Source organism: Andrena cerasifolii, chromosome 5 (genome assembly GCF_050908995.1).
Source record: "Andrena cerasifolii isolate SP2316 chromosome 5, iyAndCera1_principal, whole genome shotgun sequence".
NCBI classification, from domain to species: Eukaryota; Metazoa; Arthropoda; class Insecta; order Hymenoptera; family Andrenidae; genus Andrena; species Andrena cerasifolii.
Genome location: NC_135122.1, coordinates 16843186 through 16870434, shown reverse-complemented (window position 1 = coordinate 16870434; position 27249 = coordinate 16843186). Strand labels below are relative to the sequence as shown.

General features: G+C 48.1%; 1 protein-coding gene across 4 annotated transcripts in view; it reads right to left on the bottom strand.

Annotated features, from left to right (window-relative positions):
- Positions 1 to 27249, bottom strand: part of LOC143368874 (lachesin) — a 288084-nt gene that overhangs the window by 52534 nt on the left and 208301 nt on the right. For all 4 annotated transcript variants that reach the window (XM_076812073.1, XM_076812076.1, XM_076812074.1 and 1 more), the window contains 3 exons: positions 20873 to 21080; positions 20419 to 20580; positions 4326 to 4454 (listed from right to left, as the gene is read on the bottom strand). In XM_076812073.1, the coding sequence (XP_076668188.1) occupies positions 4326 to 4454; positions 20419 to 20580; positions 20873 to 21080 (499 nt within the window). The remainder of the gene's footprint in view (positions 1 to 4325; positions 4455 to 20418; positions 20581 to 20872; positions 21081 to 27249) is intronic.

Sequence of the window (27249 nt, the reverse complement as noted above, 5' to 3'; positions counted from 1 at the left end):
TCTAAGCTCCCTTAGAAAAATAATTGACAGCGACGTTACGGTTGAAGGAGGATTCGATTGCAGTTCCCTTTATTGGTATTTCCTGGACAGTGATATCTATTGCGGGAAAAGATAGCAGATGGATTGAATGGGAACTTGGAACGGTGCCTCAGGAATACTCGAATCGTTTATTCTGTCACTTTGGCCTGTCCAAGCTTGGCTAGAATTTGTATAATGTCTCTCTGGAGGTTTCGGTGAGCATTAAGCGGCAGGATCGGGGGATATCTGTTAGCCTGCGAGGACATCTCGATGGAGGACCTTTTCTCTCTTCAGATGTCTAAGCATTTCGCTTATGGAATTCACGTATGGAAGAACAATTTCGATACTCCGTCCCCTGCAAATTGGACGAGTGGTTTTCTTGCGGATCCCAGGTGCGCCTCCTTCTTCTAGTATTTACGGGTACCGATCTACTCGAGGGAATCGAGTAACCAAAGGACTTGGGTCAACGGAATCTCGGGGAGGGCTCTCCAGAAGCTTCCTTAGCGACGGTATTCTTTCCTGCGGAACAAACATCGAAAGCAACGGAGCCGCTGTGTCCATGGATCTTTACGGAAACGAAGAATCCCCTGTCCCTTATTTGACTCTGAATTCACCGAACGCGGGCGCTCTGGCCCCCAGTAACTTGCCTCTGTTTGCGTCACGCCGTTGGCCAAAGACTGCGAGCGGAACGCACTCGAGCGGGCAAAGTGACAGGGATAAAATCCATGTAGCAAGCGCACGGAATATTCCTCCGGACGTTTCCTCGGAGGGCAGCCGACCGGGGCTAAATCGTCCGGAAGAAAGGAGCACGATGGCGGTTGTTAGTTACAGAGAATAATTCGATCTTCATTCCCAAACGGAATAGCCGTGGACCACGGTCGCGCGGAAACCGACAAAATCGAATTTCACCCCTCGAGCGTCGAACGTGTCTCTTTGCGGTGCCGGCACAAACGTTCCTGGCCGATCCTCCGTTACCCAGTGCGCGGCTATCGCGTTTTCATTGTAACGCGAAAGCGCATCGCGCGGGCCGTTCATCGACGCGGTTCCGGGTGAAAAATCAAGAGCCACTGCACGCGGAATCCGGCGCGGCTGAGCGAGGGCGCGCGATAAATATTCAGAGATGAAGAAGCTCGTATAAAGTGGGACATCTGGGGAGCGGATAAAAATTATTCAGGGGCGTCGCAGGAACAAGGGCAAAAGTGCCTCGGAGCGAGGTGTTCCGAGGGCGAGGCGGAAGGCAGTGTTTTCCGCGCCGCTGTAAATAAAATATGTCCGCGCCCTTCTAAATATTCAAAGGACAGAGCCTGTCCCGTGACCACCCCGGCTCCCGTGCTCGCGTTACGCACCCACACGGCCAACGGCGAGTGACACGAACGAATGGAACGCATAAAAGGGAGAAATGACCCGCGCCCGCGCGCGCGCTCGCGCCTCGACCTACCGGTATTTCCCTCGGGTTTTCCTAACGGCGCATCTGCCTCCCTTCGCTATCGCCGGACACCTACAGGCGCGCCCCGGCAATTCGTGAAATGAAATTTAAACAATACCCCGTCGAAGAACGGCCGTCTTGTTTCGAATCGCGCTTGCAGCGGCTCACCCGTGAACTTTAACCTGCTCGGCGTGCCATACATTTAGCGGACAGGGTGATGGATTTTATTGTGCTTCGGGGGTGGTCTCCTTCCCTCCGTCCGCCCCGATAGGCCAGCTGGAATGTTAGGTCTCAGGATGAACTTGTTGGAGACGGATCAGCCAGCAGGGTTGGGTCGCGGTAAATGGGGGCGGTTCTTCGTGAAAGAATAGAGCGAAAGTGTGAAACAACATTTCGCGGTGCAAAGCTTCGGTTTGGACGAAGGCGGTTTTCGAGATTCGTCGCGTTACGAGTATGGGGAGCGCCGCTTGGCTCGCGCGTCTGACCATTGCTCGTCTTGTCTACTTGCACGGCTGTTGCTGCAGGAAACAGTGCTATGATACTCAGCGTTATCGCTGAGTTAGCTTCAATTGTCTTTATAAAGATAGTTAGGAGGGTAGGACGTGTGGTAGCAGCAAGAGAGGAAGACTATTACCCAATACGTGTAAATATATTGTTTGCCAGGAGACAAAGAAGGCCCAACCTCAACTATGAGGCTATTTTAACCGAGCAAAAAGGTGTTTTGTCAAACTTTTTTCTGAACCGCTGGCTTTTTGTTATTTTTCGACAAAAATTGTTAATTGAGCTACGGGCGATAGCGACACTCATACATACGGATTCAGAATGTGTTCGAGTTTTTTGTTTCCGATAAGCCTGAGTGGGGAAACCACCTGCGCCACGTACATACCGCTTTTTAAACGATTTTTTTTCAGCTTCGATCCTCTGTTTGTAAGTTTGTATGTTTGTATGTTTGGTTCAAATCTGGCAACTCAAATTTAACCAACTTCTAACTATCCAATTGTCTTGAAACTTTGCAGGCGCGCGGAGTTTGGATGGCAGTACAATATTTGAAAAAAAAATTAACCACGAGGGGGTGGAAAAATTACCCAGTCATCAATAAATATAACCCATAACCACGAATCCAAACGACTTGAAATCAGCATATAACCACAAATCAAAACTTAGACACTAAAACGTAAATAAAAATAACATATATAAAAAAATATTTATGTTGAACGATTTTATTTAAAATGCACTAAAAATTAAAAAACAATTCATTTCTTGTATCCAATTCCGATGATGTTTTTCACTTTAAACAAAATCATGGAGCAGGATATTTCATAACAGAATATGAATCAATTTAATACAGAACCAAGCGTCGAAATGAATTTGTTGTGAGATATCCTGCTCCACAATTTTATTTAAAGTATAAACACCATTGAAATTGGGTACAAGAAATGGATTGTTGTTTTTTTTAATTTTTAGTGCACTTTAAATAAAATCGGTTAACATAATTTTTTTTATTTGTGGTGCCACATTGAAGCTATAAAAAATTAAAAAAAATTCTTTTCAATTTTTTTTGTCTATTATTTAGACAACTTAACCCTTCATTGACAGTCTGGATGTGAGCCACCTATAAGCTGATTTTGACACTTCTGTACCTTCTATATGCAAAATAAATACCTTTTCTCCAAAGCTGACTTATAAACTATTTTTTTTCTCAAAATATTATATCTGAGTAACAACTCTGCAGATTTTTAGCTTCTAATATTGAAATTTGTAAAAGTTACAATTTTTTGAAGATTTTTTCCGTTTTTTTTCGACATATGGTAATCTACTATTTTTCCACAAAAACTATGATAAAATTTCAATAAAAAATCTATTGGAATACATTCTACAGACCTTGAAAATATCCCATGATTTTTTTCATAACGACAGGATTCTTCAGATGAGAACGGCAGTCGTTCAAAAATTCCTCTGGGTGTGATCCACCCAGGTATGTCAAAGTTGATCGAAAAAGTAGGTGTGTCACCGAAGGGTTAATAAGGACCAGAAAGATTTATTTCATTATATACTGTATTAACTGAGATTTTTTGTTTAAATACCTCAATTTTCGGGTCAATGAGAGTAGAATGACCCGTTAAATTTTTTTATTAAAATATTAATACAACGTAAACTTTAGTTGCTTACAGTAATACTGGAACTTGTATTCTATTTTCAAGTTACTAAAAGGTCATTAGCATTTTGAACATATTCTCTGATGTTTACGGGGGCCCACTTGTAGGGAATTCAATCCCGTGATCCCGGCTGTTTTTTGGATTCCATTTTCATATTTTTCAGTTGTTCATAAAGTAATTTATGCTTTTAAAAATTCTCGAAATTCTCGGGATAAATTATAACTTGATACATCAAATCCCGGGAGTTTTAAAATCCAAAAAACAGCCGGGATCCCGGTATTGAATTCCCTACCCACTTGCCATCAGGCAAGCTGACACCCTGGCCAATCCGCCACTGCCTACAGATACTATCAAATCTGGTCCTCGCAAGTATATCGCAGATAAATGAAACAGAAGTCCTGCCATGCGTAGCTTTCAGAAATTCCGTTGATTACACTGCATCCTACAACAGCATCTCTGCGAAAGTGAAAAAAAAAAAAAGGAAAGCGAGATCGCCGTTCCTCGGTATTTTCCCGCTTCTCCATCTCCGTCGATTACCTTATTTTTCATTCCGCCCTCCCACCGCAACCGCTCCAGTTTCCCGCGGCATCCACCTAGGGAACACTTTTATCCGGGAATACTCGCGGCAGCGGGAGATTAAAAATGCGAGGCCTATCAACGGATACACGAGGCCCTTCCATTCGCGCGCGATGATGATACGGCGCGGTATCTTGAAATCCACTCACATTCGACGTCGACGATGATCCGCTTGCTGACTGTCGGCGGCACGCCGTTGGTCGCGATGCAGAGATACGCGCCCATTTCGGTGCGCGTGATCCTCGTGAAGTTTAATTGCTCGCCATCGTACAGGGGCACTGAAACCAAAAGCAGAAATTGATTCGGCCCGGTCGTGCGGCGCAAATACAGTACAAGCGGGAACAAACAAACAGCACGGGCGCCCGACATAAACGTATAAACAGAACCGGCCGAAGAGGGAAGCCCCGCTGGGGCCCGGTTTTATCGGCCAAACTTTCTCGGTTAAATGAAAACCCTTTTTTTCGGCAGGGAGGGGGGTGGGCGCTGTGGGAAAGGGAGGGTAAATAAAAAAAAAAGGAAGGGCTGGTTCACAAAAAGCGTGCGGGCGGACACGAAGCGCGTATCAATCTACCGAACGAATTCTCGCGTTCCCTTTTTATTCTCATGCACAGTGCTTTGACAACAACGGCGTCCGTTTTTTTTCTCGTTTCTCTTTTTTAGGTGACGTTGAAACGAAACTCGAGGCATAGCAGGAGCCGTTGGTTCTGATCTTTAACAGTAGACTATCTGCTGAGCAAATTTGGAAATGCTTCCTTAAAATGGTAGAAATAGCCACCGCGCGATATATCGTAACTACCCCTTTCTAGTCTCCCACCGACTGCCGCTCGAGCGACGGCCGGCTGCTGTGTAAAACGTTATCGGCGGTGTAAAAGTTGGCGGGAAAATTGCGACAGTAAAATGTGGCGAGGGGAAAAAATAAGGCGGGCCAAGTTGCGTTCGGGATGAATATCAAAATTGTCTGTCGGCGTTCCCCGTCGTTAAGCCGCCTTTCAACCCTCGAAATCGCCAGGAAACTGACGTGCCGCGATTCCGAACTGTTCGTGGATCGAATCGACGAGTTCCAGAGGTATTAACGTCGAGCTAGTCGAAGAGACGATTCGTGAGCCACCGTTTGGCGTCGTCTTCCGATTCGGGAAATAAAAGTGACAGAGGGCCGAGGAAGCGCTGGGAGAATGGAAACAGAGAAGCAGCGAGGGGGGGTGGGGGCGATGATACTCGGTTACAAAGAGCTGCCAGCGGCGAAATGGTTCGTAATTATTATTATTATTATTGCCGTCGCAGCTGCGAGGGAAATGGATCCTTCTTTCTCCGCGCTCGCCCCGCGGAGGAACAAAAAGGAAGCTCGTTTTGTTCTTTCGCCTCGTTCATTAGCTCGAACACCGCCGCGCCGTTGTTCGCGTGTACGACGTCCGCGTTCGCGTCTTTCGACCCGTCGGATATGTCATTTTACGGGTTAGGGAACGCGCGTAGTGATATAATAAGTTTAATTGCTATTCGAGGGGGGGGGGCGGAAATTAGCTTCGTTTCATAAATATGTATTCGCAGGGAGGGGCGTTCTAATTAATGAGTTCTTTGTCCGGAAGGAAGCGCGTTCATTAAGGGAAGAAAAATCGCGTCGCTGGAAGCGGGGGAATAAAGTGGGTTCTTTTATTCCCCAAGGATGCCAGCCGATCACGTGCTCCTCGCGGAGGTGATTGCTTCGTGTACAGAGTGTTCTTGGAACGCTTGACCGAAATTAGTATAGGTAGGCAACAGCAGAGTCACGTGTTCGTGGGAAGGAAAGTAGAAGGGAATTGTTTTCGTTTCAGAAGCACTCTGACTAAATCCTATTCGAAATTGGCCCTGCATCGCGTAGCGACTGCCTGTCTGACCAGAGACAGAGTCGTTCTACTTTCCACTGACGAGGAAACATGCCGAACCCGGAAATTCAAAAAATTCTGAAACTTTGTGAGTTTGTAGGGAATTTCCTCCTGATTACAACGGAATTTTTGTTTGCTGCTCAAATTCACTCTAAGAGGGTGTAATTGACCCCTGAAAATCCGGTTATTTTCTGTTATAACTCGTGAACTGTAAAATAATTTTTTTACCAAATGATATATCTAATTAAAAGAAGTAACTTTTGTCTCGAAACTTTTTTTCTATCTCTTACAGTTCCCGAGTTATAACACAAAATCGGAAAGTAGCTGAATTTTCAGGGGCTAATTTCACCCGCTTCGAGTGAACTTGGGCAGCAAACAAAAATAGCGTTGTAATCAGAAGGAAATCCCCTACATATTCACAAAGTTTCAGAATTTTTTGAATCCTCGGGTTCGGGATCTTCCCTCGCGAGTCTCGCCAGCGCGCGGACTCGTGCTTTTCTAAGCTGGCGCATCAAGTATTATTAGAATACACTGCTCCCTGGACCTCTTGCTGTCCGTGACAAGGCATGGATGAGAAGGAGAGGTTGAAAAAACATTTCCCCGGGGATTACCACGCTGCCAAGCGACTTCGGTTCCTCGCGACGTTCATCCGCGAAAATAATTAATGAGAGACCCTAGGAGGAAGTCGATAAATTAAGAAAGAGGAGGACCCTTTCCGAGATGGAGAGACAATATCCGCTGCAGCCCTCTTCCGCGTAGCTTGTTAGCGACCATAAATCTTCGCACCGGGTCCCTTCAATTTTACATAAACTCGAATCATCATCCCCCCCCGTGGAAAGTCGTAACTTGGGACAGAAGGGCCTTCCTTTTTCTCTAGTTTCCGCTGGAAGCCCCGCGAACAAAGGACCACGTCCAACAATCGGATAATTCTTCTTTTACCCGTGAATCCTCGGATCATCTGCAACGCGTCGGTCGATCGGCGGACCCTCTTTGGAAAACAATCACGGAGCCAGACGAATCCCAGGGCGGACGGTGGGAATCGCGCGACCGAATCAGCAATCTCCTCTTTTCACGCGGGGCCGTTCATAAATCTTTTACCGCGGGTTTATTCCGGCTTTACTCGCCTCCTAGTCGCGATTAACCCCGTCGGCCATTAGAGCGGCGGGGGACGGCGATGTTTCTTTCACGAGACACATGCCCTGCCAAGCTGCCTTTCCGCGTGTACGACACGGTGGCACTCGCCGGGACGTTGCCGTCCGCCAAGGCAGCCGATCGATGCCCACGAATTATTGAGAGGGACCCGGCTGAATTTTCGGGAGGCTCCCAGCCGCCAGCTGCCGCGAGATAACATTCGCCGTCGAGTTTCACGACGTTCGTCACCAGTCAATCCCTGTCTACAGCTTGGGCAAAGTATCGCCGTGGCTGGCAGCACTTTTTTCGCGGCGATAAAAGTGGCGGACCCGGGGCAATGGATAAACCGGTCGCTTCGGAAAAGCGAGTGTATCGCGTGACGTTGAAGATTCCGTGGATCAACGAATCTGAGCCAGTAGATCGACTCGAATTACTTTGTGCGACGCGAGCGAATGGCGCAAAAGATCGTAGGCGTCTTCTTAAACACTTCTATGTTGGTTTTTTTAAAACGATTTTATTCGAAACGCTAAGATTGGAATATTAAATGTTGATAAACTTGATTTTAAGAAATACAGAGTTGTAAGGCTCGTCAGGGCACAATTTTTTTCTATTTACAGTTCTTTTTATCCAAACATTACTATTCGAGATAAAAATTATAAACAGAAAATTTTTCTGCGTCCGACGTCAATATTTCTTTAAACATAAATTGCGACAATTTGAGTAAATATTAACGGATCGTTGTGAAACTTAAAACATAACTTCAGAAAACTCTAACGAAGCAGTAAAGTGTGTATACAGAATCCTTATATTAAAAAATGTAATAATATTTCATCAAAACAGTAATACCTGGCAGAACCCATGTTTTTCAACATTCGCCGATTAAAAACATCGATGCAATTTTGAGGTATATACAACTTCCAAAAAAAGAGGTGTTCCGTAATATACAAGGAAGATTTTCACAAATTTTCACACTGATTAATAAATAGTTGTAAAAGATATGGCGATAGATATGAATCTCGCGCGGCACCAACACTCAGCAGCCGCGGATACTGCGCTACTTAGCATTTGCGTCCAGATGAACGTTCCCAGAGACGTGTGACTCGACTAGCGTTTATCGAATCCTCGAGAATAACACGCGCGCCGAGCAATTTTATCCGGCATCGGCCGACTCCCGATGTAAATTCATTTCGGTATCGCTTCATCCCCGATTAATGTATTCGTCTATTGATAGCACAGGAGTGTGTTTAGGGAGCGACTGCGTTCAAAGCCCAAATGCAAATCGATACATCGCGCTGGTCGTCGCTGATAGCCGTTTCGAAGGAAGAGTTTCAGTGAAATTTTTACGCTACATGACGAACGACTGCAGGCCGGAACTTCATTATCGGAACAGCCAGTGTGTCGCGCGAAAGAGTACCGCAGGGTATTGGAGCCTGTTCGACTTGTAGAATAAATAATGCAGCTTCGCTCGGACTGTACTGAAACGTTGTAGGCCGAAAAAGTGTAGCGTACAAGCAAAAGACTGGCCATGAGACTTAATCGTAGCCTATCTAAAAGTGCAATCGTGTCTGAGCCTCCTCGAAACGATTCTCATTCGCGTCTGACCACAGTCGGTCACCTTCCACTTACGGTGAGCGAAAGTTGATTCTAGAAACGGGTTTCTTCTGTACGGAATGCAATATTATCACCGCGAGACTATACCACACCAGAACACGTTATCAACGAGTACTTTCAACCTTTCACCCCCACTGATTGCATTTCTTCAAGCAGAACACAACTGGAGATTCCACCGAACGGGATTTCCTCGCGTCTGACCATAGCCAGACCCGCTCCACTTATCACCTAAATCCTGTCTCCCCGCTGGAAGCTTGTCCACATTCCACTCAACCGGAGCGAGTACTCCAGGCGCGTGTACACACGCCGCACAGTGGGGTGAAAGACCCTAAAAGTTGGCATCATTTCCTAGGCGTCATGAAAACTTGTGTTAATTAAATAACTTAATCAAAAACGATTATTTTAAAGTAAATAAAACAAATTTCTCTTTTAAACTTACTTAATATATTTTTGTACATATTTAATAACACAATCTGTGAAACCTTTTCATTTTTTTTATACAGCAATGCAGTGATCATGTCAATGATCGTGTGAAGTAGTATCACTGGAGACGAAAGGAAATGCAGTTTTCTCTCGTTCCACTAGCGTGGCAGGCGTAAAAACCTACGTAATCGCGATTAATCCTCAGCGGTTTAAAGGCGTCGCGGCTTGCCGCTGAACAAATGGCCCCGGGGCCGCGGGATAACGTTACCGGAACGTACGCGGAGGCGTTTGAACGCACCCACGCAGTGTGTGCACAGGTATCGCCGTGGAAAACTTAGGGAACGGCGAAATGGTCAGACTACCCCGCCATGAATTTGTATGAGGCTTTAGAAGGGCTCGGATGCCCGGCAGCGCTGCCTCGCAGATGTTTGAACAGAAATTCTAGCCTTTTACGCCGCCGCCCAGCCACATGCACGCGTCCGCGGCCAACCGGTGGGAAAAAGAAGGGAACGGCGGTGGTGTCGGGCGACGAGGGCGACCAAGGAGAGGCTGACGGAGACGATGAATCTGCCCACGGTGAAATAGACGGGGAAATTGTATAGTCGCTCGCAGGGCGCGTAAACGGCTCGAATTTAATGGCTATTTGCGCTCGAGTGGAGTGCACGCGGGTTTCGCCGCACTGTTCGCTTGCTGGTGCGGAGTAAGTTCGTTTGGAGATTGGGTAGATGAAGCTGGAGGGAATGTTGCGAGAGTGGGACAGTAGGAATGTTGTAAATTCAAGGGGAGTAGGTTTTACGAGGAGAAGTGGAGGGCGCGTGCAGGGTGCTCGAGGAAAGTTGGTCAAAGGCTAGTAAACGTTTTAGATTCTATGTTTTATGAAAACTTTATTCGAGAGATGATCCGATAGTGGCCTGTTGGTAGGCGTTTAGTTACAGTTCCTCGACCTTGAGCGAGGGTGCGCGAGGGATCGGTTACACGAGATTCTTAAAAGCTCCGCCGAGGGAAGGCGTAAAGTGGCACGCAGTCGTCAGGCAAACAGTGAGGTAGAGAGGGGCCGGAATAAAGTGATCGAAGCGCAAATTTATAGGCCCACGTACAATTAAATAAACAGCAGCGGAAAGAGCAATCGAATATCTACGCCGCCTATTTGCTCGGCAATATCGTGCACGCTGAATCAACATCATAAGCGTGTCTACAAAGAGAGGGAATTTCGGTCGTATCCTCAAATATTGATTATTCTGCCCGTTAGCGTTCGGGCGCAAACGACAACAATTCAGATTCCGCCGCGCGGGCGCAGTGTTGAAAGATGATATTAACTATCTCGTTTAAAAGGACCGCCAGATCTCGCATTCCGCAACAATAGCGTCAGGATTACCTCGCCAGCTAATTGGACGCGAAACCGTCCGCGCGGAACGCGGCCACGAGCGTAAACAAATTAGCCTACTTCCGAATCGGGAAGCTTAATCCGGCTGGACGTTCGATGAAAGACGCGGCGATGCATTCCGCTTCTCCCTTCCCACCCCCTCTGTGTCTCCTTTTTTATTCGTCGGGCCTGTTTGCCAGTGGAGGATACTTCGATTCCGCTCGCGTACACCAGAGGAGCGGCGGTCCGGTTGGGAAGCGTGACTCGAAGCTAGCGAGCGGTTCGTCAATCATTACTCGACATTTAATTACGCTACATGGATACCCGGTTTGCGATATTGCGAGGGGCGCCGCGCTGCGTCGCGACGCCCAGCCACTCTCTGGTACAATATTGACACGATTGCCATACACCGAGGCATACCTATTTATGTGTAAATCCGCGCCAAGCGCAATAAATAGAATGAAGTATTATAGATATTGCCTGGCAGGGGGATTAATCCTACGTTGTCGACGTCCGCCTGTGTGTTTGCACACGTGCAGCCCTGTAACTCTTCATTTTTAAAATGGACCGTTTCGCGGGCACCGCGGCACGTTTTCAGATTAGGTTTCTCTGCGGCGAGTGTTCACGGAGAGGGGTGTAAAGAAGAGTATCTAGGAGGAGTTCACTTAAGGGAACCTTCCGGCCTAGAGCCCCCCAAAATAGGTGATCTTTAGGAATTAATTAAAGGAAAACTACTAGATATAATTTAATGGGACTTTTTGCATTGTATTAAGGATGTCTTAAGTTATAGACATATATTTTTTGTTTTATAATTAATCATTGCAGAGAGCACTGCGGAGTCGTTAATGTCAAGGCGTCAAAAAATTCATCCAAATCGGTGGGACCTGTATCTCCAAAAGTTATTAACCGATTCGACTGAAACTTTTTTTATTTTGAAGAATATACTTCTGGCTAATGGGAAAATCGGAAGAAATTACAAAAATGACATTGTTTTAGAAAATAACAACACCTGAAGTTTGAAATCACTTTTTCTCTATATTTTTCATCCTTTCAACGCCTATGAAAATTATAAAATTTCAATTTTTGTATTTCTTTCTAGTATTCCCCTTAGCCAGAAGTATATTCTTCAAAATAAAAAAAGTTTCAATCGATTCGGATAATAACTTTTGGAGATACAGGGCCCGCCCTTTTGAGAACACTGTTTCGAGAAAAAACTCAAATGCCTATAACTTTGGAAATTTCACGAATTTCAACAAATCCTTTTAAACACGTATTCCTAAAAGGTAGAACATTCGAAAAATGAAATTAAAAAATCGATTTTTTGACCGGAACCTCCACTTAAGGGGTTATACCTAGTCAGGCGGCCGAAAAGAGGCGAATATTTGTGATTTTTTTTTGTAAAAGCGGAAGCATATATTCTTACAGAACTTTTCGCACTTAAAAGAGCTACGTTTAAAGAACATTTGGTAATTTTTTCGTAGAAAAATATTTACGTTTATAATAAAGTAACCACCCACATCCAAGAAGCCTTTTTAAAAATTTGCTTTTGCGGTGAGCACTGCCATTCGGAACCAGATTATCTAAAATCACAATACAAAAAAGATTTCGTTAATATATTAATGTATCCTCTGATTGGCGGAGGGAATTTCCGAAATATTAATTTAAAGCAGAATGGCAGCTATTTAAATTTCAAATCCAGATTTTTTCGCGTAATTTTATAACATTAGAATTGATAAATAAACTACTATCTGCTTTGACTTTTATTTCTGTCTTAGCCGTTAGCTCCTCCTATTCCCCCAGCTTTCCCCTATGTTCACCGGTCCGCAGGTGTGAAAAGGTTGAAGAACGCTGCCCTGCACTGTTTAACACGAAGCACTGTCGATCGAAAAATCAAGAGGCAAGTAGCCAAGAGGTCAGCCTCTTCCTTTGGCATTAAATCTCGCGACCTCGAGAAGCCGCCACCCGTGGATTCTTCTCGGGCCACGTAAATCCCTGCGGCAAAGTAATTAATGCAGGTGGCTGTCGGTAACGCCCCGTTTACCGTGGTCGCCCATTAAATACAAACAAAAGTTCTTTCATCCCCTTGACTCGCCGGTCGCAACTTTCGAGAGTGGCAAATGTAAGATAGCCTCGCAATTACTCACGCGCCGCGGCCGGGCAGTCGACCCCGCGTTTGGACTAACTGTACAATGCAACAGCGGTGTATTAGGGCGCGCTGCGGGATAGTCAAAGGACGATTAGCTTCTCTATGGTTGTAAACCGATCTACCTAGTCACAGCCCGATCAATTTTCCGGCTTACCGCCAATTGGCTGATGAGAATGTCTCCCACTCAACGTAATTACGTGGCTACAGATCGCGCGTGCACGCCTCTTTCGACGCAACCCTTGGTACGAACGCGACTCCGCGATTTATTGTCAGTGTAACGTCATTCAATTACGAGCCCGAGGGTTGGGTTACATACTTTGCTGGCGTAGAGGAGAATCAGGACCGAGGGGCTGAATAATGCGGTGCCGAGACATCCAGGCACCGCGGCTCACTTTCAGCGGCCGGTAACTTTTAACGATCCTGTAGCTCGGGCCGCGCACGAAATTCCCAACCCTCCCAGCCGCTCGCACATATCGAACGGGATCACGTATAGGATGCCGCTCGTTATATATCAGCCGGATTTCCACGCCGATGGGTCGACGTCAAAGTGGCAGTCAGGGCTCGAGGCAGACCGTGAATTCGGTACACTTTGTCCGCCTCGCGGGCGAAGTTTCCAGCGAGGCAACCGCTCCCTTGGAGACGCGAATCGCCGCTAATGGCCTGGTCGAAATTAGCTTTCGTTCGGGATACAACCTCCCATTTCCTGTCATTAGGACGCGCCAACAATCAGCCGTTTGTCGGGGCGATTAGTTTCTTCTTTCTTCACTCGCACTCCTCGAGATTGCCCCCGTTCAGTTGCGCTCGAGAGCTGAGATTCTTGCTGGATGCTCGAGTGCTTATCAGACAGTCTAATTGTAAGCTTCAATTATGCGAGGGTATCAATTGAAATCCAAAGCTACAGAAGCCTTCCATTGTTTCCTCCGCGAATGAAAGAGGGCATTTGAGTTTTCGAATGTCTAAGAATCGCATTAACTTCGTTACGAGGCAAACGCCAGGAGCTTCGCGTTTTCCTCGGGCTGAGTCCGTTGACAGCGGGCAGACGAGGTTCCACAGGCAAAGGCGGGCGGGACGAGCAAAGTTGAAAGAGTCCCATTCGAAGGGTCGATTTGGCAGAAGCAGAAAGAGTGTCGCTGGGCTGTGCCTTCATTCATCGTTTCAGTCGGCCGAGCTTTGACGAGGCTGAAAAAGAAGGACGCATCCGGCGCGCCAGACGATTTTAAATTTCTTCCGCGGAGAGTCTCTCCCCCTCTCTGTGTCTCCCTTTTTACTATTTACGCCCTTTCTTAGCGCAGCGCACTCGCGCGTGCTTTGGAAAGCGTGGAGCTTTAATTAGCAGAAATTAGCATGGCTGGAGAAAAGAATCCGCGACTCGAAGACGAGAGGGAAAGGGCCCCAGAAGTGGTTCATCCTGCTTGGCAGCTTTTTTACTTCTCCCTGGACTCGTCCGACTGTAATCCGGAGGTAGCGAAAACGTCGACGCGGCTGAAATAATAAAGCTGTTGAGCGAAAGGTGCCCGTAGTCGATTAATATATACACTGAAGCATCCCCGACGAAACTCGAAGGCAATCGTTAATTTCCACCCCTCGCGAAGTGACTTTTACATCCCTCGCTTCGCTTCCTGTTTACATGTTAGTCGAGCGTCCATGGAAAAAAGAAACACCGGGTCGGTATAATTCAATTAATTTCGCGGAACGGCGGTCGTCGCGAGTGCTTCCTCCGCCGCGGAGCTGGAGCTTCCGGTATTATCCAAAGGAGGTCTAGCGAGCCGGCGCGGGTGTGTAGCCACCGTGGTAGGAATTCGAGCGATCTTGGAGTTGCAGCGATAGCATCCGGTTCCTAAGTAATCTTCCAGATGGACGATTCGATTCGACGGTGTTTACTTGCACGAAACAGGACGACGTTGAATTTCCGATAATCCAGCGAGGTTACTGCCAGCTCGTGCCACGGCCGGGCGAGTTACGAGCTCCTTCCTATCTCCGGGATGCGCCCGACGATCCCTTTTTCATCGCGGATCCATCCGGCTGCGCGGCAACTTTCCCTTCGATACGGTTTACGTAACTTCGGTTATCGGTGCCAATCGACGCGCTCATCTTTCGTTTAGGGCTTTGCCCTGTGCCGTGCCGATGCTCGCCTTCCCTTCGCGATAGGTACTTGTTGCTCGGACGTAACGATATCTGCCGCTGCGTGCCAACTTAATTTCAAGCGGCTGGTGCGATCCACGAGGACTCTCCTCTTCCTTCTCGCGGAACGAGAGACAGCAGGGGAGCCGGAATGGAGATTTAGGTTTATCGTAGCGGTAGTCGGCGGCAAGTCGAGGAACGGTTGGAAGCGAACGAGCACGTATCAGAGGCAACGTGGCACGTAAAACGTCATCAGGCCTTTAGGTGCATACAAGTTGCACTCGGTGGAAGGACGTTCGGCCCGCAGAGCCAAACCACAGCAGCTCCGTCAGCCTAACACGGCGGTCGGTTCACGTGCACGTTGCTCGCGAGCTAATGTCTGCGCCACCTGGGACATCCTGACATTCGGATGCTCCGGTGTCCAGACACCAGGACGCGCGGTTCTTCCCCGAGGACTGGCCGTCTCTATACCGCTGACTGGTTTTAATCCATCTAGTTTTATGATGACACAGAGTCCTCGAGGACCTGTGCTAGTCGAGCGACTTGGTCGCGGTGCATTACCCTACAGGAAACGGGACGGGGGACGTCGACGTTCTAAGTGGATTACGATGAGACATTCAGAACGCCGCGAAGCGGCAGTATTCACCTGAATAATAATTACTTTTCTGTTTCTCTCCGAGCCTCTCGCGAGCGGAGAATAGAATGATCGCGTAACTATAATGGGCAGAAATTTGTCCGCAAGAGCCGCGTTTTATCGCAAGGGTCTTCCTGTAAGACTGCGGCAATCTCTTCAGCGGGTCTTGTTTAATTTCGTCCGCAAATCGCCGCATATCTTTAGTGGCCAGTGAATATTTCATGGCGGTGTCATGTGTGCGCATAATTCTGATGCCGCCGCCACTGCTTTCCCCGCTAAGCCCGCCCACCAGTTACCCCCACCGCCGGTCGCCGCGCCACTAACAGGCGGCCACGTTACAAGAGTGGCGTAGCACTGCGGTCGTGGACGCTTCGGAGTTGATTAATCTCTGTAATATTTAAGAGGCGGATAGCTGGAGCGAGCAGCCTTCGCTGAAATAAGTTTCTTCGCGTGCGTTCGGCTTTGTTAATCCCGCGTTTACGTCGAAACACTTCGTTGCCCTTTCCCGTTGCGCGAGGCTCTCTCTCCCGTTCGACCAGTTACCGTTCATCCGAGCGACAGAAGCAGCAATTCAGACTTCTCGGATTCGTTATCGGCGGCCGCGACCGCGGAGAAAGCGCTCGTTATGAAAATTTCTCCCGGCACACCCCTCGTTTGTTTCCCGTTCGCACGAACATATCCGAGAAAATGGTTCGCGCGCGGGCAACAGTCACGTTCGCGCGAGCACGCAACTGCATTATTAATAATACGGTAATGAAAGGGAGCAAGAGCCACCCACGGGGAGAGAGGTGGCTGGCATAATAGTTTATCGCAGTTGATTGCATTAGCCCGCACACGCGAGACCCATCGGGAATTTTCTCGCGGGGCGTGTGCAATCCAGACGCAGGCATCGGAGCTTAAACCTCGACGCGTAAAGTCGATAACGATGCGGCTTACGAGATAATAGGAGCCCCCGGAATTCCTAAGTTGCCCTGGTTTACATTAAACCCTCGCGACGGCGAACCGCCCCGGGCCGAGACGCAGAGATTCCCTCCGCGGAAATAATTCGCGATACGGGAGCGCTTCATCTGCGCAGCGGGTTTTAATTAACGCGGAATCACCGTGACGAGTGTATCGAGGAAAAAAAGGGGAAGCATGGGGGAGCAACGGGGCCTGAAATCCGAGCGGGGCCGGGAAAACTTGCGTTGAGTAGGTATCGCTAGAAAATGCTGGAATTTCAGAATTCCGCCGTCCCCGAAGCTTGACGCAATATTTTCCACGGGTAGTCTCGAATTTTTAATTAAAAGAAACCTGATACAACTCCCAGTCAAGTTGTTTTTATCGAGGGCCATTCAGAAGGGAGTGAGAGATACAGGGAAGGGGAGAGGGAACGCAGGGGGCAGGGAGGAATCTGCGCGAAATGCTAATGGAGAGAATTGCGCGGACAGCTAATTGCATTCTTAATAATGCGACGGTAAGGGAAGGCTTATATAGTTTATCGTACTTTATCACCCAGCCAACTGGAGCCGCTGGGAATTTTCCTGTTGGCCCTGTGCAGTTTACGCGCCGTTTCTCCGCCGTCACGATCGAAGTTTATCGCAAAGTCGATGGGGACGTAACGCCAGATATGACGCGGGCACTGTGATCACATTTTCGCAGCTTTACGACGACTCTGACATTAAATTCCCAGGAATCTGTCATCCCTGGGCGTGGATCAACCTTTACCGGGGGGAAATTCTATTACTCGTCGAGTGCATTATACCTGCCCACGCTTTAAACGCGGCAACACCCTCTACCCTCCATTGTATAAGCCGGAAGCTACCAGCCACACGATCTACAGAGCTTCCGTATCCTACATTTTAAGCAGAGTTGTCCTCGCTGGCGTATCAAGTTGATCAAACAGCTTTAGAAGAGTGGAACGGTGACCTGCAGTCGCGCTCTCGCGAAAAAAAAAAGTAATTGTCGCGCTGCCAGCGTTACTGTGCCACAGGGAGGACTTGCGCACGCCGTTGAATTCTACCGGGCTAATGTATGGATTGCGGTAAACACGGGGAATTGTCCTGGCCGGCAGCGTAGCTACTTCGAAAATGGATGCCCAGCATGCGAGATCGGTGGAGACGCCAAGGAACGGCAGATATATCAGGAATTACGTCGCCTGGCATCGCGAAAAGACGTCGGCCGAATTAAATACAATTTCCACGACAGAATTCTCGCCACGATCCTACCCCGCGATAATTCGCCGTATTTGCGCCGGAGAACAAACGTCACGGCTAATTTATCTCGCGATACTTGTTAAATCTACCTTCGCGGTAACTGAATTACGCGTTTCCACTGCACTCGTCGCTCGTGTTGCTTCTGCTGCATAATTTACACCGGGTGTATCAGAATTACTACGCAGAGACTCGGCTGCTTAAGGGGACTACTTAGGCAATCAAATTGCACGAAAATGAAGTATTTTGTGCGAATTAATTATAAGAATGGGAACGCAAGCACAAGCTTTCCCTTTTGCACAATGTTTATTACTGTCGCGTGGAGTGAAAAAGTATTTTGTCGAAAAATATTTTTGACTACATATCTATTTTACACATGACGCCACACGAGGTTGTTTACGCAGTGTTTTAAAAAAAGTGTCTTTGGTTTAGCCCTGATATTGAGTTTAAAAATAAAGATACAACGGTTTCCTTGAAATATGTTTCTCCTAGAACCCGCAATTTTGAACCAAAATTATTAAAATACCGACTAGAAGAAGGCGATTTGTACAATAAATGTCGATTTTCGGGGTACACAGATGGCTGTTTTTTTTTATCTCAAAAACTAGAGCTTTTGCACTTAATCCTGAGCTCCACTCCAAAAAGGAATATATTTTAAACGTGCTGTAAAAATTTCAAGTCGATCCGAACCTTGGTTTTTTCGCAATCAGCGCAAAATCACAGGAAAAACGCCCACACATCAGACGATTGTAGCGCTGTCATATACTTCCATGTATATATTATCTAAAAATAATTTTTACAGTTTCTAGTATTAATAACCGTTACCCAAAAGTATAAGTCACCATTTGCATTCATCTGCTTGTCAATAATTCGCAAAGAAATACTTTGTCTTCGAGCGATTTGACTGCTTAGCCCCTCAATGAAACCTCAGAGAACTGGAGAGGATAACCAACAGCGAGCATTCATACTTTCCGCCCTTTGCTAGTCGACAGTTCCACCAGGAAGCAAACGTGTCGCGCGGTAAATTCAGCGCGCGCATCGCGCGATGTGCATCGTCGTTTGGAATCGCTGGCAGTGCCGCGTTGACTGCGGATTGCTGGGGCCATTTTCGATCAACGGACTGGTAAAGGATCAGGGATTTCCATCGACGTGGCGCAACAAGTGACGTAAAGCGAAGGTATCTTAGAGCAGCCAGTTTTTTCCCCTCGGGCTATAGCTTCTTGGCTCGAGTCAGCATCTTCGGCTCGGTCAACATCGCGCTCGTAATTCCTAGACACCGAGTGTGCTAAACGTGTTTGTCCCCGCGTCACGAAGGAATGACGCTGCGAACACGTTTGCCCCAACAATGCAGCGGTGTCTGGCTACAGAAGCCTCTGTTTTATTCGACAGTCACGTAAACACGCGGGATGGAAGAGTTCGCGAGCGGCGGCCATGCAAACGAGTAATTACCACGTTACTAATAATACCTGTCGACGAGAATGGATTTACGTGTCCCATTGCATTAGGGGAATTGCCGGAAACGCTGTCGCGGGGGTTTATTGTTTGACGTGCAAAATCCATCAGGTGCACGGGGACAAAAGCAACGCGAACTTCCGGCGTTGTTGGCGGAATTTTCTCCTCCGTCCACTTGCCACCCCGTTCGAGTTCATTACTAAAGCTCGCAGCCTCTTTAAACGTCGCTACTTCCAGTTTAACCAGACGGGAATCCAGCATTTGTGCGCCCGTTACAGCGGAACTATGCAGGGCCAAGGTATTCCGGACTATATCGTGTCATGTAATCGGAAATTGTACTCCAGACCTGGAAACAGCATTTCCGGGGTAATCGGGTAGGTCCATTATCACCAATTTGTAGGGCACTTCTGAAGTTCCCTGCTCTTTCCTTAAACACAATTGCGTCGACCTAATTCAATTAATTCCTGCCTTATTCCCAGAACTGACAGCTAGCTTCTCTGTGCTCAGCACTCCGTTCTCACTGCCTGAGCGTTCGGTCCTCTATTCCCCTCTGCCAACTCTTCGAGTCTACCTTTAAATCCCGCCGAACGTTCATTACCCCTCCAGCGCACGCGTGTACCAAAATGCAGCGGCCACCAAGGACGCCGCGCTTCTCTTCCGCGCCATCGAGCCACGAAACTCGACCATGCGTTGAGTCAACCAATAAGCAAAGGGCATCAGGAGAGAAGAGGAGCACAGTAGAAATTTTATAAATTTTAAAATCTAACTTTTGCTAGAAACACTTTTTAGTCGAAGTGCCTAAGGAATCGTACATCGCGGTGAAGTGATCACCCTGTATAAGGGTGCCTCAAAATCTTCTAAGTGCTTAGGGTCTCTAAAGGTGTTAATCCCGCCCTGATTCGACCGTTCGCTGTGCACTCGTCATCGCCAGTTTATTGGGAAGTTTGACCACGACGAAGCTGATAGGATCCACGCCGCAAATACGTTCCCCGATTCGTATCGGAAGCGACCGACCGAGGACAAGAGGCGTCGCGACGAAAGATCACAGGCATTATAAGCGACCAGGCCGCGCTGGCCACGCGATCGCGCTTAATTTTCGCTAATTGGGACGCGTGAGTCTCGCGGAACAATTTCGGACGCACGGTCGGGCGAGCGCGTCGCGTCTGATTTTCGTTAATTGGAAAAATTAAACGACTATCCAGCGGGCGGAAGGTTGAGCCGCGTATCGGGAACGAGGCGGATCGATGCACCGCCGCTGCGAAATATTGTTTGGCTGCGTCGACGAGAGATCGACGGAAGCGTCGCGGACTCACCTTTCTGATGCCGATTGATGCTTATGCCCTGGCCGTCCTCCCGCTTCCACATGAGCTTCGGCGTGGGATATCCGTCCGCTTTGCACGTCAGGGTGATGTTCTGGTTCTCTCGGACGGCCACTGTGCTCTCGGTGGACTGGACGTCCAATATGTTCGGCGGCACTTGAAGAAAGAGGAACAGGAAGTAGCAGAGGGAAACGGGGAACAATGAGTCGCGCGGGGTATTAAACATCTAGGGGGAGGAAATCAAGCCGGGGAATATCCTGCGAACCATGATGAATGCTTTAAGTAGCTTTTATGTTGCATCGGGACGATGAGGAGTGGCTCCGCGGGGACTGATCCTTTTACGGTGGGTTTCCGTTAAGACCTTAGTGCTCCCAGCCGTGGGGAGTTTAATAATTCCATGCATGGAGCGGACGCCGTAAGCCGGTGAAAGAAGATTAAATATGCTTACCGACTACTTGAAGGAAGCCGACTTGGCTCATCATAGGGTTCGTGTTCACTTGGCACATGTAGTAACCTCGGTCGAGTTCCTGCACGCTGTTTATGTGCAGCAGCCAGGTATTCTGGTTGTCGTGGGACACCGTGAACCTCGGTATCTTCACCACCATGTGCTTGTGGATGGTGAGCAGCATCTGACGGCCCACGTGGATCCACGCCACCTGCGAGCATCATTCACGTCGCTTAACACCCTTTCGCCTCGCCTGATTCAAGCAATTGCAACCCTTAAAATATTCTCTAAAGTGTAAACCCTAGGTTCAAGTGCCCACTGGATTTCGAGGCTTTCCATATGACCGAGGTACACCGTTAACTCATCTAAATATATGGTCTAGATAGCACCATCAATCGGAGCATCCCTCGTTACGCGGTGTGAATCGTTCAGCGATTCCACGCGAATCGGTTTAGCGCGCGATCGAGTTTACGGTTGCCTACGACGCGGAATCGTTCGAATTCGCTCGCGTCAATGGGCCGAGAGTCATTGGGCGCTCCACAAGTGGCGGAGCACAATACGAGGAAAGCGTGGGGCGACGGGTAGCGAAAGGGAGAAAGAACTCGGCCCCGGTCGGAGCGGGGATGCGACGACACGGCGCAACCGGGGTGGGCTGCATCAGAAATGCCACGAACAAACATTATTACGACCGTATTTTACGCTCCGCCGGGCTAACGTTCCCCTAACTAAGCTCATTCCACGACAAAGCTTATGCACTTTCGAGGATTTCTGGGTTAAACTGCCTGCACCTCCCCACCCCTGGCCCCCTCCACGGCTCCGGGCTCGCCCTTCCCTGCCTGCCACTTCTTCTTTTTCATTTCCTTGGCAAACGCTCGAGAGCGCTCGGTTGCGCGAAAGCGCCACTTTTCCTCATTTTTACTTTCTGCCCGCTGCCAGCCCTCCCTCCCCCCCGCATCCCTGCCCACTTTCCGCGAACCTCGTGGATGTAACGCGGTAACAACTCCTCCTGACGCGCTCGTCGGCGATGAATTATGACTGGGCTACCCTCTCGGGTGCTCTCCGCCGTTTCTACGATCCTTCTCGCGGGTTCATCGGGCTACAGGAGCTCGTCGTTGCGTAGCACGACGGGGAGAAGCGTATCGCGACGAGACAAGGGTGCAACGAGTGTGGGAAATCTTTTAAATCTAATTCCCTTCGATCTACTGCACTTTGAACGCGAACTCATTAGCGCCTCTTTGTAATTACCCACGCCACCAATTTTGGGTCTAGTAATTATTCTGGACGTTGGTCGCGAGGCGAGGTACGTGTCTCGTCATCGGTAGCGCACTCAGGATTTAATCTTGGGGGAGCCGAGTCGAAGGGATCAAAATATTTTTAATGCAAACTCGATAAAATTCATTAGGTGTTTAGAAAATTTTATTTAGAGAATAAAATCCAGTTATTTATTTCCAGGGGCCCTTGGCACCACTCTCGGCGCGCCACTGCTCGTCATTCTGTAGCATGGAAACTGTGAACAGTTTGAATTTTTGACCGAGAAGTGGCTTGAGAAGTTCTTCAGTAGAGGCGCTCCGTGTATAGTCAGACATCGGTTTTCGCTGTCTAAAACCGACGTGGACCTCGCAGGGCTGAGCTAATTTCGTATATTTCTAACTTTCTGAAGATATTCTGTTTTACTCGCGACTACCAGATGGTGAACGGTTTCGAGAGTTCTTATTTGGAAGACGAAGGCGAGGAGCCATGTACTTTCGAATTTACAAGCATCCAGGATCCAGGAGCAAGGCTTCGGCGAGCAGCGAAGTCTACTGTGTCCAGATTTCGTCGAAATCGGTAACCGAGAAGCTTCTCCGATCATCCGAAGAAGAGTGTCGAATCAGAGGCAAATAAATCGCGACCATTGACGATAAATCGTTCAAACGTACCGCGGAGATTGTTTCGACGCGCTCTACCGATCGATCGCCGCAGGAAAATCAGACTGATCGCCGGATGGCCCCGATTCGTTGATTTAATTTGCCGAAAGGATCAAAGGGGCAAACCAGCTGCTAGGTGCTCGAAGGAAGATTAAACCGTAGTCGAACTCTCTCGGTTAATCCTCGGTTTCGGATACAGCCGCATCGTTCCCTGTGCCGTGGCGTTCCGTCGAACTTTGCTGGGCTGAAATTTTGACCGGAAACTCGCTGGATCGTTCCCGCTCATTATATTAATCGAGTCAGTTTCGAGAATAAACATTTGCCCTGATGGGTGCGGTCGATGTGCATTAGTATCCTGTACAATAGGGCCGTTTGAGTGTTGCAACACCGTTCGTTAACGGTAACAAACATTTCCAGGCAAGCTACGCGTAGCACCCTATCTTTCGCCAGAGAAATCGTAGCCTACAGTTGCGCGTTTCATTAATTCTATAGATGGGGTTATTACGCAGGACCGGCCGCAGGGGAATGCGGCGGGTGCGAGGCCCTCGGACTGTACAGGTGCCCCAGAAAAAGGAAAAAAGAAAAAAAGAGAAGATAAAAGAAGGGGGAAATGAGAACGAAGAATTTTAATTTGTTTAAAATTAATCTAATTTTAAAACGCGACTAGAATCTCACGCTCTAAACACAGACCTAGCTAGCAATACTACGGACATACCACAATTTTGGTTGTGGTAACATTACCACGGTTTGCGAGGACTGTCAAAAAAGAAATTAGAACATAATTTCTAATATAATAATATAATATCCTAGTTATTCATTAATAATAATACTTATCTAGTATTATTCATTAATAATAATACTTATCTAGTATTATTCATTAATAATAATACTTATCTAGTATTATTCATTAATAATAATACTTATCTAGCATTATTCATTAATAATAATACTTATCTAGTATTATTTATTATTAATAATACTTATCTAGTATTATTTATTAATAATAATACTTATCTAGTATTATTTATTATTAATAAGACTTATCTAGTACTATTAATAAATAATACTACTTAGATATTTGGCATATTCGGCAATAAAAAAGTCATATTTAAATATGTTAATATTAGTTTTATTTTTTATTTCATTTTCTTTTTCTTTATTACTCGTTGAGAATTCATTTGGGCCCTTAAAGTATTTCTTGCATCCAGGCCCCTTTGTAGAGAAGTCCAGCCGTATTTACGAGCACGCGCGAAATGCCACCGCGACGCTCGAGACGTCTGCTGAAAAGTGAATCGCTCTCGATCGCGATAAACGAGCCTGCTGGCTGATGCACGGCAATAGCTATCGCCTCTATATTGGCCTTTAAACGGTCTCGAGGTAACGCTCGCGCCGCTTGCGGCCTCCATTGAAAACCCTGGCACCGGTACAAAGTCAGGCTTAACCACTGCCGCGAGGAGGAAGCGCCGTTTCGATCGCTCGCCTTTTGTCAAGACGAGCAACGCTGCTGGGGGATCTTTATTACGCCGCGATCTCTTTTAAAAATTGATTCCACTTATCCCGCAGACATGTGCGCGCGAAGTAGGGCGTGTGCAGCAACGCGCCGGCGCGAGATGGAATGGATTGTTAGCAATATAAGCTGCGAGCAGCTACGAAGCTTTCGTTAATTCCTAACGAGGCTGTTCAATCGAAGGATATTTGTCGATGTTGCCGGCAACGATACCGCCGCATTTCACGAGCCATCCGGGATAACCGGAGCAGCTAGCGAACAGAAGCCCCTACCAGCTTCGTGTTTTAATTAAAATCGCGCTGGTAAAAGCTACCCCTGTACTTCGTCCGCGCACGGTTACTATCTATTGACAGTGCCACGGATGATTCGACGCGATCCAGATATTCGTTCTGGATTCGATCACTTTTGCGCTCGGACCCGTTGCGCCGCGCCGCCGGCTGTCAACCGGGATCGGGCTTTTTATCTCCAAACAGTTGCCGCGTATCGGCCGGACAGAGGAGCAACCAGCTCGGGAAGAGAGAAAGAAATAAAGAGACGAAGACGAGCGTGCGTGGGGAACGGGTGTAAAGCCAGGTAAAGGAGGCTCGTTGAATGGAAACGTCGCGAAATTAAGTCGAGGGCCGTTCACCTCCGTGCCGATCTAATTTGCTCGGTGCTCCGTCGCCAAGTGTCGAGGCCCCTGGCGCGAAACCGAACGCAATTAACTCAATTAACGCAATGGGTGCAATTAGAGGGGGCGGCGTGCGTTTAATTTTAAGAACGCTCGCCCGGCAACGCTATAATTGCGACGAGTTTACGATTTGTTACGTTAATAAGGCCGCGAAGGCGCCTCGCCGCGGGTAACTTCTAATTTCTCGGCTGCGAGCGCCGAAACTGCGCCTGCTGTCCCTCCACGAGTGACAGTAATTATTCGCTGACAGTCGACTGCGCGCGAAGTGTACCTTAACGCCGCGGAGCCTCCGAACGATTTACATTCCGCTTTAAATACGTGCTCGGGGAAGATGGTCGTCGAGGCGCCGCGAAAATTTTCAACCCCTCTGTCGGTCTCGCGATCGCGTAAACGAGGTTCCTCTGTCGCGAGAATGGAATCCGCGGACGGGTTGGCTGGTTGTGGTGCTCGCTTCCCGGAGAAGACAGGTTTGTGGATGGCAGACACAGATCACGCACCGAGGAGAAAGGGAGTTTTAAGGGGCAAGCTTGTTCCGCCAGCGAGTGGATTCAGGGGAGGACTTTTCGCCTCTCTGTTTTTGCGCATGGTCGATGATCGCGAAGGGTGACGCGCTCCTGAATTCCTTCCCGGCTGAGTAATCCGCGGCGAAAATTCTCAGGGTCGTAAACGTGGTCGGTTGGCTTCGTTCAAGAGTCGTTACGGTGGCTGCACGGTGGCGTGTTGCAGGGGCGATGGCTGCGGGGCAAAATTCAGAAGTGCTCCGAGAACGGGCCAGTGATGGCCTCCCAGAGGGGGATGAAGACAGAGGGACGCGGTACGAGCCGCGCAAAAAGAGACGCCTGGGAAGAAAAAGTAAATTGAGCAAGGGGACAGGGGGTTGCGAGGGTGGCGAGGGTGGCTCAATGGCGGGCACTGCACTTTCGGTAGCCCGAAGGCTTCTGGGAAATCGCTTAGTTAGCCTGCACTTTAACAATTATTGTTACTTAAAGTATTGCACTACTATCCAGAGACGCGGCAGCGTCTCGACGCCGAGTACATGAAAGACACCCTGTGTATGTCGACTGTCGCTACAGCTATCATTTACTCGTCGCACGGCTATTCCAACCTAACCTGAAACTTATTTCATTCGTATCTCATCACGCCTGCAATATTTTCTAAATTTAAAGGCATTTTTCTCATGTTACTTATTATTACCTTCTACTTTCCGTGATTTATTTGATTTCACGTACTTGGCGTAATTTTTTTACTTTTTTGAAGTTTCTTTATGGGTAATAAATACGAGTGAAATCTTATATAAGTATCGATGACGACTGATTGTGAGATACTCCGAGTTCTCAGACAGCTCTTGGAAGAATACCACTTAGTAGATCGGTGGTAGAAGCTAATGATAGAAATTGACAGTTCCTTGAGACGGTCCAGCTAGCACAGAAGTGGAGAGGTTCAAAATGAAGGAAAGAAGTGGTGTAAACAATCGGCCAGCTGGTCTACAATTTAATTAACCCCCGGCGGGGTCGTCCCTAGGAAGCGGTAGGAGGAGGGTGGAAAAAAGGTAACAGAGTGGCTGGAAAGCATAACAAGAGAGAATGCTGAGGTGGGGAAGGGTGGGAATAAGGAGAGGGGGAGAAGGTAACGGCGGAGGGAAGCTCGGAAGCGTGCAATTCTGACGAAGGCGCGGGCATTTAGCGCGGAGGAGGGTTTCCCGTTTTAATCAACTTTGCAAAAATATTCCACGGGTTTGCCGGCGCCCAGTCATTAGGCCGAGCTTGATTTCCCACAAGGTCGCTCTTATATTCCTCCACGGTGTTTAGCTTCAACTCGAGCCGGCGCCGTTTTTACAGCCCGAAACGCCGCTGACAGCTGGTCCGTTCGGCGAGACGGACCTTTTGTCTCGTCGACGTTTATTAATTCCCTTTTCCCCTCCGTCGACCGCTGCTACCCTGGCAGCGCTCGTATCGATTTGCTGTTTCGTATGGTTGCCGTGGAAAAACTTGCGGGTTGTTCCAGAAATTCGTAGAACCGCGGAGAACTAGCGGGGAACTCCCGTTGGATATAAAATAGAATGGAAATGGAAAGAATTAGGTGAACCAGCGTCCGACGACTATTCCTCGACCCCTACTGAAGGAAGTCCAAAGGGAGAACCTTGCGCCATCCAAGTCTCACTACAAAGTTAATCCAGTCTCGCCTACCGAATTCAGCTGCTATCCGCGACGTACTCAGCCGCCAAAGACGGTTTGAGAAACGGCCGAATTCCGTGTCTGACGCGATTAAAACGCGGCCATATTTCAATGGCGGAGGG